General features: G+C 46.2%; 1 protein-coding gene across 1 annotated transcript in view; it reads right to left on the bottom strand.

Moving 5' to 3' along the window:
• Positions 1–16,498, bottom strand: part of CGNL1 (cingulin like 1) — a 96,318-nt gene that overhangs the window by 65,197 nt on the left and 14,623 nt on the right. The window contains exon 7 of the mRNA XM_065871359.1: positions 12,731–12,943. Coding sequence (XP_065727431.1) covers positions 12,731–12,943 — 213 coding nt within the window. The remainder of the gene's footprint in view (positions 1–12,730; positions 12,944–16,498) is intronic.

Here is a 16,498-nt window from a genome sequence, read left to right as displayed (position 1 = left end):
CCAGGCAGAGAGGACCCTGTAGATCAGAAAGCACAAGGGATTCAAACACTATACCCCTCCTTGGGGCTTGGCACACGCTGGACTCAAGTTCAGGGTCATATTTATAAACCCAACTGGCTCAAAAGACTCTCCATATGGACTCTACAGAACAACCCCACTGCCCACTTTCCAGAGCTTATTGCTCGTGCAGAGCTCTTGCTCCAAAGCCATGAAGAACTCAGTGTTTTCCAACGAAATTTGCAGGCTTCTAAGTCTTCCCTACGTCGTCATCTAGCCAACATTTTCCCTGGTGCAGAACAGACATCTTTAGGTTCTTGGACAATTCAGGGATGGAAAAGACAAGTCTTTCACACCCTCCTACGCCACATCTGCCCAGATACTTCATGTCCTCTCTACTGCCACCTCTTCTGGGCTCTGTCATTTATTTATATATTTATTTATCCCCAGTCTTGTTCCAGCAAGTCTCTGAAGCACATCCAGCCCATCCCATTTTTCTAACTGTAAGTGGACTTAAGAGTTTCCCTAAAACCAGACACAGCCAGTATTTCTTCTCTCTGGACCACACACTTGAGACACACGTGCAGAAATTTAACAAAGGAAAAGAGGGTAAGTGTTAAAAGGAGAAATATGCACACTTGGCCATCTTCTCCCCTTCGTCTGTAAGTCCCCAAGGGCAAGATTCATCCATGACTTTGGAATGTCCTAGGAAAAGAACAGTCCTCTCCCTTGTCCCCTCTCCCACCCAACTCCTACTTACTGCTGACAAAACAACACTGCTTTATCCTTTACTGTGAAAACTGCTGCAATCACCCTGTAGAACTAACACCTTGCCCTTCATTTTGTCTTTCATGAAACCAACCTAATAACGCTGGCTCACACAAGTGCTATTCCCTAGTGATCACTGGGGCAGGAGGAGCTTTCCATTACATCTGCCGCTGAATGTTCTTACACACATTTCCAGAGTCCTAACACGTACTCACCACGAACACATGACTTAATTTGTAGCTCAAAACTCACTAAACCACATCTGCAGAGGCCACCTACTACTCTAATGGTTTCCACTGCAATGCATCTGCCACTAACATGCTAAACCCATTTGCATCCATTCAGTACCTAAAATATGGAAAGCACTCAAAAATATTTGAATGAATACGTACATGAACACACAAACAAATCTATTAACTGCCTAGAGTAAAACTACGGATGGTACAAAAATGAATAAGGAAAATGACTACCCCTAAAGTCTCAGGAGAGAACAATCCCAAGTTCCCATGCTCCAGATTATGACATTCCCTTCAGCTGATGCCCGAAATCCCCTCACGACTCTCACTGCTCTTAAGACTCAGTTCAAGCCTCATTCCCTCTTAGGACCTTTTCCTGGCCTGACTAATTGGAACAAAATCATTCCTTTTTGTATTTCTGTTTTACATGCTGTATAAAAGCCTCTCCAAACCTGGATGCCATCGTTTCACGTGCCAAACTGGCGCCATCAACTTTGTCTCGGGACAGCAGCAGAGACCATCCTGTCCATCTCTGAATCCGCAGGCTTCGTACCATGTGCATGAGCTGAGTGAATAAACAACTATAGGCAAAGCAAACCACAAAAAACGCTACAGGAGGGGCAAAGGCTCTGGGGATCTCCAAGAGAAAGGACAGCAGCTGCTGGACCACACGAAGAAGAGGACATGTGAGCTCAGCCCTGAAGGACAGGCAGGATTTTAACCGCAGAGACCAAGGCACAGGGGGTACTGGAGGACTTTAGAGATTAGACAGCTAATCTGAGCAGAGAGACAGAGGAAAGAAGGCAGAGGGACTGCCCAGGGGACACAGGGAGAAGTCTAGGAGGAGGACACAGGAGAGCAGGTCAGAAGACACAGCCTGAGACCAGAATATGTACAATCCTGGGAGACAGGCGCTGTTAGTATTATTCTCCCAACTGAGAGAAGAGGATATGGGGGATCACAGATGAGGTTTGCCAACAATATTCTGCTTACCAACTATGCTTAAGGTCACGCAGCAGTCATTGTATAAAAAGAAAAGAATACACACACACACATAAACATATACACACACTTGTATACATAGATTCCAGTTTCTCAACAAAAATACATGGCGGGGGCTGGGAAACTGTCCCGTGCATTGTAGGACATTTGGCAGCACCCTTGGCCTCCACCCACTACGCGCCAGTAGCATCCCAGTTACAACAACCAAAAATGTCTGCAGACACTGCCAAATGTCCCCCAGAGACAGTGGGCAGAATCACTCCTGGCTGACAACCACCAGTGTAGATTGTCTCCCAAAGAACATACAAGGGGCTGCAGGAATTGGGAGGAAGAGGAAGAACTGGTATTTTGCCAAGTGGTGCACAGACATTCAATTTTTTTTTTTTGCCGCACTGCACGGCATGCAGGATCCTAGTTCCCTGACCAGGGATCAAACCCGTGCCCCCTACAGTGGAAGTGCGAAGTCCTAACCACCAGACAGCCAGGGAACTCCCCAGAAATTCAACTGTAAAAAAAATTATGTGCAGCATTACTCCATAAAATGAAATACAGTACCCCACAAAAGGATCTCCCTGCCAGTAAGCAGTGGAGACAAGGCCCACATCTTCTGACGGCAAGCCTCTACCCTGTCTACGGCACCACACTGGACTCGCGATGGAAGGGGACTACAAAGCAAAGGCCCAGAGGTGGCAAGCGTGTGGGGACAGGGCACACATTTCTACCAAGGAATGGGGAACTGCGCTGTGTGGCTGACACTGGGCTCATCATGGACAACAGTGAGGACCAGAGCTGAAAAGGCAGGTGGGAGGTAGCTCATACAGGGCTGTAACTGTAACTGGAGGGAAGCCATCAGGACTTGCTGGGAGTGGGGGGCGGACTAGAGGGTGGCCAACCCACAACAGGGCGGGTATGGTCTGAAGGGGCCAAACCAGGAGAGGAAGCAGGGAGACGGCTGCTGAAACCATCCAAGCTGAAGATAACGAGGCCTGAACCAGGATGGCGGCCATGGGAAAAAAGATCTGAGGATGGAAGTGATGCCATGGACACAGACACACAGACCTGGGTAGCAGATGGAAGGTGAAGGCCAAAGCTGAGACAGGGGCCCCCAAGGACAAAAAGTAAACATACACCACTAAACTCATGGTTTCCTCTGAGGCTGCCTAGGGAAGGCACAGATCAGTACCCCTATTTCACTGTACATGGGATAGACTGAGGTAGTATAAAAGGTTTTATATACTGTTTTTAAAAAGTTTTCCTCTCACCCCTTCCCCCTACTTGTCCCCAAAGGCGATCACTATCGCTCTGCGTCCCTCCTGAGATAGTCTATACATGCACAAGCATATATGCATATGCCCTCATTTTTGGTTTGTTTTTGATAATAAAAATAGTACCCATTTAAAACAAAGGAAACAAAAACCAGGAAGGACTAGGAGTCTTCTATGAAGTCAATAAAAGCAAAGCCAAATTTAGAACCCTTCCCTCTCAAACTATGTTTGTGTTCTTTTTAACCTTTGCACATTCTGATTCATGCAGAAAGAGAACACTTACTGAGCACTCTGCAAGGTGCTGGTGATACAAAGGATAAGATGGTCCCTCCTTCAAAACGGGGAGAATGACAGACATATCACCTAACAGGTATAGTCCAGCAAAACAAGGACTAGACCAAGGGTATGGCAGGATGCTATAGCTCTGCTGGAGTCAGGAGCTATAGGGAAATGCAGCATAAGAGAGATGGCTTTCTCAAAATGCTGTATAAGTCAGCTATTACTGCCTAACAAATTACCCAAAAACTCAGCAGCCAAAAGTAAGAGTAAATATTTATTATCTCACAGAGTTTCTGAAGGTAAGGAATCTAGAAGTGACTTTGGTAGTTTTGGCTCAGGGTCTCTGATGAGATTGGCCCAAGATGTTGGCCAAAGCTGCAGTCATCTGAAGGCCTGAGTGAGGCTGGAGGATCCACTTCCGAGATGGGGTACTCAAATGGCTACTGACAGGAGGCCTCAGTCCTTCATCACATGGGACTTTCCATAGGCTGCTTGAGGGCCCTTATAACATGGCAGTTGGCTTTCCCCAGAGCAAGCAATTCAAGAGGAAGCAAGGAAGAAGCTAAAATGATGTCTTTTATCTAGCCTTGGAAGTCACACTCCACCATTCTCTACTGGTAACACAGAGCAGCCCTGTCCAACCTGGGAAGGGCCTGCAAAGGAGAAAGAGTCCCAGGAAGCATAGATCACTGGGCAGGGGAGCAGGTCATCTCAGAGGCTGGCTACCATAAAAGCCCTATATGCCCTGACTTACTTTGACCTTGTAAATATTTCTGTTTCCACGCTACTTCTTATCTAATGGACTTAGAGCTTATGACACCCTCCATTTCCTGCTTAGAGTGATCAAATAATACTGCCAAGTTTTTCCACCAAGTAGAAACCTACTTAATGATCTTGGCAAGTCTTTAGAAAAATATTCATCAGGCAGAATTCAGAGGGTCAGAAAGAATACAGCAGATCAGAAAAAATACAACACAGATCGAGGAGGATTTCTGATAACAAAATTAATGCAATTTTCCATTCACATGTTAAAGATTCAACTATTTGCAATATTATAGTGGCTGCAATCATCCTTGGCTATTTAAAATAGCCCCTCTGTTTACACTGCTCAGTTCTGTGGGCATATCCACACCTGGAAATGCACCTGGTTCCTAGCCCTCAGCGAGTGACCACCACTCCTGCCTTGCTCACACTTTTGGACTCAGTTATACACCACTCAGTGGGTGGTGTCCATGGATGGTTCGGAGATCTCAGAACATTTGTTCCCTTTGGGGAGACAGGCAAGCACCTTACTAGGTTATTCTCTCTACTTCTATAAGTGTCTAAAGGTATTTCTAGCACTAAGACACTGTAACAGCCTTGTTAGAAAACAAAACTTTCCTCCTACAAACCTCACCACCAACAGACCATGCTTTCCCCTTTATCCATGATCCCTACCCACCCTCCCCTCACCTACTCACTCACAGACACAGTTTACTAATTCAGGGAACCAACGATCAGCAAAGAGCAAAATGTCACAAACAAAATGGGACCCCCCTCAGCCATAAAAAAAGAACAAAATAATGCCATTTGCAGCAACATGGATGCAACTAGAGATTATCATACTAAGTAAAGTAAGTCAGAAAGAGAAAGACAACATACCATATGACATCACCTATATGTGGAACCTAAAATATGGCAGAAATGAACCTATCTATGAAACAGAAACAGACTCACAGACATAGAGAACAGACTTGTGGCTGCCAAGGGGGAGGCGGGAAGGGAGAGGAATGGACTGGGAGTTTGGGGTTAGTAGATGCAAACTATTACGTTTAGAATGGATAAACAATAAGGTCCTACTGTACAGCACAGGGAACTATATCCAATCTCCTGGGATAAACCATAATGGAAAAGAATATAAAAAAAGAATGGATATATGTGTATAACTGAGTCACTTTGCTGTGGAGCAGAGATCAGCACAACATTGTAAATCAACTCTACTTCAATAAAAAAGTTTTTAATTTTTTCAAGAAAATGGGACCCTCCATGACCCCAACTCCCTTCCCCTTCTGCCCTTCAGCAGAGAGAGAGGCCTCATTAAAAATGGAAATAGATTGCTGAAGAGACCCCAGAGAGCTCATGCCTCCATCTAAAGTGGCAGCATGAATACATCATCCCAGGGCAACGTCCTTACTTGTAAAGACCAGAGCAGACTCTTTGCCACAGAAGGAATCTGCTCTGCTCGTGTTACACACACACACACACACACACACAGAACAAAATCCTTAAGACGCACACAGGCTGCATGAGCTGGTCCCTACTCTGCTCTCCACTTCCTCTCACTCCAGACTTCCCGTTGTCCTTCACAGCCCAGCCTCACTGGCCTTCATTCAACACCTTGAACAGACTGCACCCACTCCTTCCACCAAGCCCTGTGCACATGCTGTTTCCTCTGCCTGGAACATTCTGTGAGTTTTTTTTAACCCTAGTTAATTCCCATTCATCCTGCAGATCTCCATCCTCATTTCGCTTGAGGAAGCTTCCTGTCCCTCCCTCCATTTCAAAGCGCTTATCACAACTGAATTACACGTTTACACAGGTGACTGGCTGAACTCTGTCCGTCTCACCCCTCTTGCCCATTTTATCCCCACAACCCAGCACAGTGCCTGGCCCACATGAAATGCTGGAATGGATACTTGCCCAATTAATGAATGACTATGAATGAACTACTTATTGACAGAGAGTCCAAAAACTGTATCAACAATCCATTCCCAACGGTGAGGCGTTGATGCTGACTAGCGGTCGCCCAATCGTCTACGTTATTTATGCCTCGTCCTCTGCGCATTCCTCATTCAGGTGGGAAACGGGCAAGAGCTGTCCCCCCTCCCCTGGGCGGGCTCAAAGCCTATGTCAGATGCGGCACAGACAGTGTGACTCGCAGACCAGGCTGTTCTGCTGTTCCTCCTGAGGCCAGGACAAGGCTTTTGTACTCCTTCTCCACCAAGTTTCCACACTTTCTCTTCACACTGCATGTGAATTCACTGTGATTTTCTGGGTCATCCGAGTGCTTTGGGCAACCTGAAAGCCCTGCTGCCACCTCCTCTCTCCCAGGAGCTACAGGAAAACGCCCTCCTACGCAACCAACACTTATGAGGCCTCAAGGGAGTGTCATTAAAACAAAGCGAGAGAGCGAGGCATGGACATATATACACTACCAAATGTAAGGTAGATAGCTAGTGGAAAGCAGCCGCATAGCACAGGGAGATAAGCTCAGTGCTTTGTGACAGCCTGGAGGGGTGGGATAGGGAGGTTGGGAGGGAGGGAGACGCAAGAGGGAAGAGATATGGGACCATATGTATATGTATAACTGATTCACTTGTTATAAAGCAGAAACTAACACACCATTGTAAAGCAATTATACTCTAATAAAGATGTTAAAAAAAAAAAAAAAACCTGCCGAAGGCCGGCCTCTCTGTGTGAGGATCCTTTCTCCTGCACTGTGACACTCCCCACAGAACAGCCGCAGCTAAATCTGCTCCCTTGAAGTTAGGCGAGAGACCCGAAGGAGAGCTCCTTGGAGGCTGTCATCCTAGCGGGAAAGAGGCCTTCCCCATAAATATTTCACTTCATGAGGTCCTACCCTCCAGAAACCTTCCCTATAACTGGGACCTAATTGATTTTTTAAATAAATGTAGTCTATTTTAACTCATCCCTCAGGTCAACATTCTTTCTTTGTCTGGCATTTAGACTATTTAAACTTTCTAGCAATTCTAAATGTTAACTCTGAGTTTATTAAGAGGAGTTGGGTACAAAGCCAGCAGGTTCAAGATGGGATAATGTTCAGAAACTCTCAGAGAGGTCCTGGAAAGGAATTATCGTTTTCACGTCTAATTCTCGAGTATTTGGTACGCAAAAGACATGTAGGGCGTCAAGTTACAGAAGAGATGTGCTGGTTCTCTCCTGAACGCTGCCCTCGGACGCCAGAAGCCCTTCCTGATCTCCTGCCCTGCACGTGCCTCAACCACAGCACCTATAACTTCATTCTCATCTTATTTGCACATTTCTCCCCACAAGGCTACAAAAGATCTTCCAAGCTAGAAACCATGGTTTGCCTGCCTTGTATCCTCAGTGACTGGCAGTGGTAAAACACACTCAAATATTTGATGGAAAATGAACGGGCATGTCAGGGACTCTTACTCAGTCTTCTACAGCCAGAGCAAGTGACTTTGGCAGCTCAGATCAAACACCAGGAGTGAAGTGTTGGGATGTCCTGTTTACTGTTCACCAAGGCCCATAAGAGATTTATCAGGACCCATGCACCTGGGATCAGAGACACAGCAGGGATGGGGCATGTCTGGGGCTTTGATGGAAGGTTCAAAACGAACACCCTAGGAGGCCACACCAGGCCTCTTTATTCAGGTACATTTTAATTAGTACAGAATGCAGAAGAGTGATGTAATTATGAAGAGCCAGCTCTGGGGGGAAAAAACTAGAGAGAAAAAAAAATGAAAAGTAGAACTTTTTTAACCTTGAATGTTTCCCATTTTACTTTTGCCGACGGAGGGATCTGAGCCACTCTAGGCACACGTGAATCTGCAGAAAAGGGACATTTTCCTATGGGCACCTGATTACAAACCTGCCGCTTCCCCCGCTCTCAACAGCTGTCATTCAGAGTAACTTGATTATGCGAAGTTAAAGAGCTGAGGAAATAAGGATTTTTTACAGTTTCCCTGGCTAACGTGCCTCCACCGGAGAAGACAGAAATGAGATTTTACACTGAATTAGCCTTCTCTTAAGGAAGGCAATTCCATTGATCCTGAGATTAGCACTGGTTTTACCATCTGACCCTCTGCCGACCTTATGCTTTGAAAAGAAATTGTTCACAGATTGGTAGCAAAGAGGGAAGGAACAATCTACAGATGCTATGAGAAAGGAGCACAAGAGCACATATTCATTTTTACAAGACTGAGCGACATTTCCAAATTATCAGGTGAAACACACACATAAGGGCATAATCTAAGGACAGTTTTGGAGGGGAAAAAAATGTTTCAACATCACTGAATTTGAATAAAATTTCTCTAAGGGTTATATAGAATATAAAATGTGGGTGTAACGTTAGAAAGAATTTACACTATAAAGAGCAGAACAATATAAAAGCACACAGACTCAACGTATAAGTATGTAATATGAAAACGGGCTGCTTTTACAAGTTTCTCAAATGTTTCATTAATTAGGCCAAATACAACGCTTTTCCCCTTGCTTTTCTGTTACTGATCCTGGCTGCTTCTCTTCAGGTCTCTGCATCTGTGTCCTCCTCTTCTTCCTCCTATCCTAAGCCTGCCTTCTTCTCTCTTCTATTGCTCCACAAGGCTCCAGCCCAAACACACATCTCACCTTCCCACCTAACAAGGTGTTGCTTATGCTGTACTCGGTACCCCAACTGTCCTCAGCCTCCATGCTCACATGTCCAAATACCACTCAGCTCTCACACCTCCCTCCATGAAATCTTTCCTAGTTTCCACCAGCACAAGCCATCTCCTATAGCTTCACTTGGGGCATTTACTCTTTCTTACTCTGTAATCAGCAATACCAGGCCCCTGGAAACTGTAAAGTCCAAGAAGCAAGCTCTTAGAGGAGCTGGAATTTGAGCTGGGGCTACTCTCTGAGAAATCTGAAAATGCTGACCACCATCTACACTTCTCTCTTGCTCAAGAACTGGGGACAGGGAGGGGTAGGGATGAAAAGAAGACGCTAACAGCTATGGACGGTCTTCATTTCACTCCCAGATGACAGTCATGCACATCCCCACTGAGTGTCCATTTCTGCACGTGGATCCCAGCCACTGCCACAGACCCAAGGAGAAAGAGGACATTTCCTTTTCAAAACTGGAAAGAGTATAGAACAACATAACAGAAAAAAAGTATGTTATGGAGCAACATTCTATCTATCACACAGTCTTTTCAAAGACTGTGTGATAGATAGAATCCTCTTTCTAACAATGTAAAGACCACTCCTTCTGTGGGGAGGGAACTGAAGCAGCTCACTGAATGCCCTGAACTACCACCACTCTGAGGGGAAGTGACGTTCATTCTGCTGCATGAGGACACCCCACACCATCAGGGCGCTCATGAATTCTCCTCTGTTGAGCAATCAATCTGTTCTTTAAAAGGTGTGGCTGTCTGGGTCTACGAAAACCACTTTTACAGAGTATCTGTTTGGAATACCTATAAAACATTCTTCATATAATGTGACAGTTTTCACCAAATATTCTAGTAATTTAAAACTTTTAGTGCTCAAGCTCAGGCCAGAATGAAATATTTGCTATTTGAGAATGATAAAATAGCACTGTAGGGATTTTTGGCCCTGATTCAGTAGCAAAAATTAGAAAAACTGATGCTAGGAGGTTGGGCTGCCTCCAAAGACTTACCAAGGAAATAAACTTTTTAAATAAACGTTTTAATATAATGCAGTTCCTTAAAGAAATGTCAGCTTTTAGTCACAGTGGTGGGTGAGTCTCTTCCCTGAGGCAGGAAAAGGCTAAAGGCCAGTGTACAGGACTTCCCTGGTGGCGCAGTGGTTAAGAATCCGCCTGTCAGTGCAGGGGACACGGGTTCAAGCCCTGGTCCGGGAAGATCTCACATGCCACAGAGCAACTAAGCCCGTGTGCCACAACTACTGAGCCCGTGCGCCACAACTACTGAGCCCGTGTACCACAACTACTGAAGCCCACGCACCTAGAGCCCATGCTCCACAATGAGAAGCCACTGCAATGAGAAGCCCATGCACCGCAACGAAGAGTAGCCCCCACTCACTGCAACTAGAGAAAGCCTGCATGTAGCAATGAAGATCCAGTGCAGCCAAAAATTAATTAATTTTTTTAAAAAAGAACTTTGGAAAATATATCTTATAAAAAATTTTTTAAATTACAAAAAAATAAAGGCCAGTGTAAAATCTAAGAAACTCTACTAAATTAAAAAATTATATTTAATTCACTCTCCTCCAAGTAGTTAATACAATACTACTAAAATTCTATTATATAGTACTGATATGTAAATAATGTAACAAAAAGGCAGCATCTGTCCATTACACTGACATAATTTTTTTTCCATTAAATATGATTCTGCCACATTTGTTTGGAAAACACCTTCAGAAGCAAAAGCTAACAAGGTATAAAAAAACACAATCAGGATCCTCTTTAAGAAACTGCAGAGAAATGCAAAAAGCAAGGCAGAGAAATAGCAGAGTTTCCTAAAAGATCTCCGATGTCATTACTGGAGAAAATTCAACAGGAACCACACACCAGGGACTGAAAATCCGGTTAAGAGGGGAACTGATCCTCCGCTTACTTGCACTCATCAGATGCGGCACAGATGTGACTGTGTGTCAGACAATGTGCTAGGGACAGCCACAAGGCGACAAAGGGCACACACTGTCGACTACAAATGGCTTGTCGCTGGTCTATGTGATTCTTTTCTGTCTAACTTGAAGCAACGCTTAAAAGTCAGGAGATCTCAAAATGCAGTAGCCAGGCTTCGCAGGTGGCACAGTGGTTAAGAAACCGCCTGCCAATGCAGGGCACACGGGTTCGAGCCCTGGTCCGGGAAGATCCCACATGCCATGGAGCAACCAAGCCCGTGTGCCACAACTACTGAGCCTGCATGCCACAACTACTGAAGCCCTCGCGCCTAGAGCCCGTGCTCTGCAACGAGAAGCCACCACAATGAGAAGCCCACACACCGCAACGAAGAGTAGCCCCCCTCGTCGCAACTAGAGAAAAGCCTGTGCACAGCAACGAGAACGCAACACAGCCAAAAATAAATAAAATTTAAAAACAACAAAAATGCAGTAGCCTAAGTCTTTACTGATTATCTCATTTCCATACAACAAAGATCCTCTTTCGCCTACCATGATTCCCTTCCCCACTTGTAACATGTGACAGCAGAGGACCTAGAAACTTCCAATAAAATCTCCTGCATCCTGTGTGTGGCCTAAGTTTAATTTTCCTTACCGTCAAATCACTATAAACATGCCAAACACCATCCTCAACTACCCTTCAATGAATAAACCATGTTAACTCAACCTTTGACATAAGGTCTGAAGATGATAAAGACATGATGGGTCCAAAGGAAAATTATTTTACTCAGCAGCCTGTTGGCATGTCCCCCATGAAGCAACAGCACATAAAGGCCAAGAGCAAGGACACCAGGCTCCTGCACAGAAAGGAAATCAGACGGAAAAAAGAGACATGTCCCTGCAAAGCAATGAAAATTCAATCAGTTTCGCTTTTCTCCCTCAAACTAAACCAAACCTCAAAAAAACTAAGATAGGCAAATCAACTTTTTTTTAAACTGTCTGTTATAATAACCCCAAGCAGACTATTTCCCAAACGTTTTATTGTTAGACAACAAACCCTTCTTTCACTTCTTGTCATTTGCAATTACCATGCTGTAACTGAAAATCAGTGAGTCACGATGCAGCACAGGGGAGAGGGCCTACCAGCTCTGAGCTGTCACTGCAATCATCACAGAATAAACAAACAATATCAAGAGTTCTTTCTTCATCATCTTTAACCTATATATTGCGGAGACTCTAAACAATTTATACTCTGTAATTCCCCTCTTTCCCTAAAGATGGCATGATGTTTCACAACATTTTCCCCTTCATTTTCCCCTTTTCTTTAACAGCCCACGTGAGGCCCGCACCAAAGACCTCAACATAATTTAGAATCTATCTGCAGGAGCCAAGAATTCAATTAAGAGAAAAATTATCTTGCAAGGGTTTGGGCAATTCAGCCCATTAACCCTCTTGTAACTTTGCTGGGAAAAGAACCTGAATTGTCTAACAAAAGGCTTCACAAGTCGCAAGGAACAGGCAGGGGCAGGGGTGAAGGATTCCAGAAATCTGGGTCCTGTCTGCAACCCTACCCCATTAGCAAAGTCACGCAATGCCCTAGGCCAGCGACCTTTAGGAACCCTGGAGGGGTTCACTCCTGGGCTTTCTAAACCTCACTGCCTGTAAGAGCTTCTAAGCAGGGTCCTTAACAATTTTTAAGTTTACAAACTTAAAACGGTGACCAACAGAACTGCTGAGTTTATTGTCTGTGAACAAGGTCTGGATCAATCATCTGATGAAACTGGGTTTCAACCTGTCACGAAAAGGAAGGCAAGCAACGGACACCCCCTCCGCACTCTGGCCGGGACCCACCTTGGTGGCCTCCTCTACGCTCTCCCGCAGGGCCCGTAGCTCGGCGTCGTACTGCTCCTTCAGCCTGTCCATCTCCTGGTCGTGACTGGAAACCTCTTCTTTCAGGGCTCCCTTCAGGGCGGTGAGTTCGCGCTCCCGCTTTCTCAAGAGGTCTTCCTGCTCCTCTTTGGCGATGAGTAGATGCTGAAGGTCCTGCTTTGCCTGCAGAAGCTCCTGGAGGGAGGAAACGCGGGCGGGGAGGTGAGGATGCCGAGCCGCCCTGCACCTCCCCCTCGGTCACCGGCACACACAGCCCTACCCTTCCTTGCTTGTCCTCCGCACTCTCTCCTCCCGTACACTACACGCTGCTTTAGCCCCTCTCCTCCTCTCCCCTTCCCTTCCTCAGAGTCCACCATCCCCCTCGATTCAACTATCTTAGCTTTTCTGAGATTTAATTTGAGGGAGAAAAGGGAAACTGATTTCATGTTCGACGCTCTGAGGGGCCAGGTCTGCTTTTTCCATCTCACGTCACTTCGGTGTGATGGTCTGTAGCCCTTGCTAGCGGCCTTCAGGAGCCGTTGCTTCGTGGGGTGCACGCCGACTTGCTGGCCTCGCTTACCTTCACCCCCAGAAGCCCGCGTGTAGTCAAACCCTTAAGCCACAACCCGAGTCCTCGGGGTGCCCCTGCCCCATGCTGAGCAGGTACAATATTCACATGTTCTCCGCCTTCACTGCCTCATAACCTCACTGTTCACGAGCAAAGTCACAAAACTGGGGCAGCAAGTTCCGCTTATTATAAATCGCATCACCTAAACCCAAGTGTGTCCTGCCAAGGCTGGGCATTCCCTTCAGGTCACCATCTCTAGTCAGACCTGCTCAGCTCCCCTCAAGCTGAGGCTCACCCTCCCCGGCGGATACCCCTACTTTGTACTCAGCCAGGACTTGGGCTTGACCACCCAGCTCCTCTCTGGACGCCAGGCTTCCTCCCCACCCAAAGCCACTTCACAGACAACAAGCTTTCTCCCCTGCCACCCTGCTCCAAGTCTTTACTCATCAGCTGTCGTTTTTCTCTGTCATTTTGCTCCTTTCTGTTTCCTTGAATCTCTGTCCTTTTCCTCAGGGCACAAGGATCCTGAGTCAAGGGCAAAAACAAACAAACGAAGAAACAAGGTTTTCCACCAAACTTTTTTTTTTTGTGGTACACGGGCCTCTCACTGTTGTGGCCTCTCCCGTTGCGGAGCACAGGCTCCGGACGCGCAGGCTCAGCGGCCATGGCTCACAGGCCCAGCTGCTCCGTGGCATGTGGGATCTTCCCGGACCGAGGTACGAACCCGTGTCCCCTGCATCGGCAGGCGGACTCTCAATCACTGCGCCACCAGGGAAGCCCTCCACCAAACTTTTGAAAGTATAATTTCTGTTCACTGCCTCTACTCCTTGACCACCCTGTCACTCCTTACTCTCTTGCAAATGGCTTTTGTTCCTACTCTGCTAAGCCTGTCCCCTCCAAGGTTGTACTGACCTCCTAATCTCCACATCCAATGGTCTTTTCTCAGTCCTCACTTTTCTCAATCCCTCTTTGATCCTCTTCACCTGTCCCCTTAGAATTCTCTTCTGCCTTGCAGTTCAAAGACTGCATGCTCCAGTTTTCTTCCCTCGGGCCACTTTTTCTGAGACAATCTTTTCTGGTTATTCTCTCCCTCTTATTAAAAAGCTAAAATGATCCCCAAGAATGTGCCTTTGCATTCTTCATTCTTTTTTGGCAAGCTCATCTAGGGTTTTTTTTTCCCCTCAATTTTAAATTCTATATAAATAACCCCCCAAACCTTTACCTCCAACCCTTATCTGAGTCCAGACCTGCGAGACTCATCCATCTGGATGTCCCTTGGGCACCTATGATTCCGGAGGCTTACGTTTCTCGGTGCTTTTTTTTTTTTTTTTTGCGGTACGCGGGCCTCTCACTGTTGCGGCCTCTCCTGTTGCGGAGCACAGGCTCCGGACGTGCAGGCTCAGCGGCCATGGCTCACGGGCCTACCCGTTCCACGGCATGTGGGATCTTCCCGGACCAGGGCACGAACCCGTGTCCCCTGCATCGGCAGGTGGACTCTCAACCACTGCGCCACCAGGGAAGCCCTCTCAATGAATTCTCCAAGTCCCTTCCTCTCCTCTTCTCTGGAACGGCAGCACCTGCTCAGGAGCCTGGCAGCGACTTTGATCTCTCTCGTCCTTGTCCCTCACAACCAAAAAGTTAGTTCTGTAACATCTTAGATCCTTTCCCTCACCTCTCTGGTTGAGGCTCTCATCAACTCCAGCCCAGGTGGTTTGCAAGAGCTGCCCAACGGCTCCCAACCTCCAGTTTCTCACCTGTAGCCTCTATGCCATCACCACACAGCATCCTCTGTCTGGGATGCCCTTCATCCCTCTCGGTCCCATGTCTCTCTGCCTTTCAGAAAACCTCTCAAGACTCAGATACTGTATGACCTCCTTCAAGAAGTCTTCCTTGAATCCCTTTCCTGAATACCCACCGCACTTAAGCTGTGCTTCTCATAGCACTTAATACTTTTACCGTGCAGTCCTTGTATCTAGATTTTATTTTCCTATCTCTCTTGCTAGATTATCAGCTCCTTGAAAAAAGGACATAGATCTGATTTATATTTCTGATGCACGGATCAATGATGTTGGGAGTAGGCCTGTTCTGGACATAAATAAATTAACATGGGCAGTACAGCAGGAGTCTGGAGATGTCAGAATTCTAAACTCGTCTATTCTTTCACTGGCAGCTTCTAAGTAAATACGCATCCTGTCCTCTTGGAGCTCCTGGCGAACTGAAGGAATGGTTGCCACCTGGGACCCGAGGCCTCAGAGATGATACACTACTTTCCATTTAAGAAGTGGGTCACTGATGAGGGGATGAAACTACCTGTATCAAGTTAAGAATAACTGACAATGGAATCTCTTTCCTTTACTCTACGCATGCACATCCATTAAACCAGGGGAGCCTCTGCAATCCCAGGACAGAGCTACATTGCACAGACTAAGAATTAGTCCTTCAAGAATCTAGCTAGCAAGCACTAATAAGCTTAGAAGAAACTTCCAGAGACTCGTCTAGGCAACTAGAGCAACTCTGGCTCTTCCAAAGCACCAAACACAGAACACATAAGTAAATTTTATGAAAATATACCCCCGTCCTGATATTTGTCAAAGGAGATGCCCTGTGCTTCCCACTGTCCAGTCCCTCCTTAGGGATATTAGAAACACCCGCAAAACGCCCCGCCCCCCCCCCCCCCCCCCCCCGCATCACTGTTGCTATTGGCTATCTCTCTAGGCCTTCCTGGAGCCTCCTGCCAGCTTCTTCACAATTGCCCTTGCGAGCCTACCCCGTTTCCTGCTCTTATTTTCACACATTTCTCAATTGTTTTAACGATAAGTCAGTTCCTCTTCCCACACTTATCTTTTCCAGGATATATCTGTGTTTTGTGTTGCCTTTTGTGTACTGCCACCAATGCATGTCAAGAACCTGTTTTTATGGTCCATTCTACACCAACATGCTGTTATCTGTGTCTGGGGCTGTTGCTTAAGTGGACTCTGTTGCACAAATCCAATCAGATTATACCTCACCGTATCACTGAGTAGCACTTGAAGCTTTCCAGGGTAGAGACCGAAAGGGACGGGAGATTTCAAAAACTTCACTTCATCACCTCGGTGGCTTCACTGCCAATTATATCAAGCCAAAGAAGTGAGAGAAAACACATAAACCTCGAAATACTCGTGAACGTCTATTAGAGATGCACA

The sequence above is a fragment of the Phocoena phocoena genome, chromosome 2 (genome assembly GCF_963924675.1).
Source record: "Phocoena phocoena chromosome 2, mPhoPho1.1, whole genome shotgun sequence".
Classification (NCBI taxonomy): Eukaryota; Metazoa; Chordata; class Mammalia; order Artiodactyla; family Phocoenidae; genus Phocoena; species Phocoena phocoena.
This window is presented reverse-complemented; position numbering and strand designations above follow the sequence as displayed.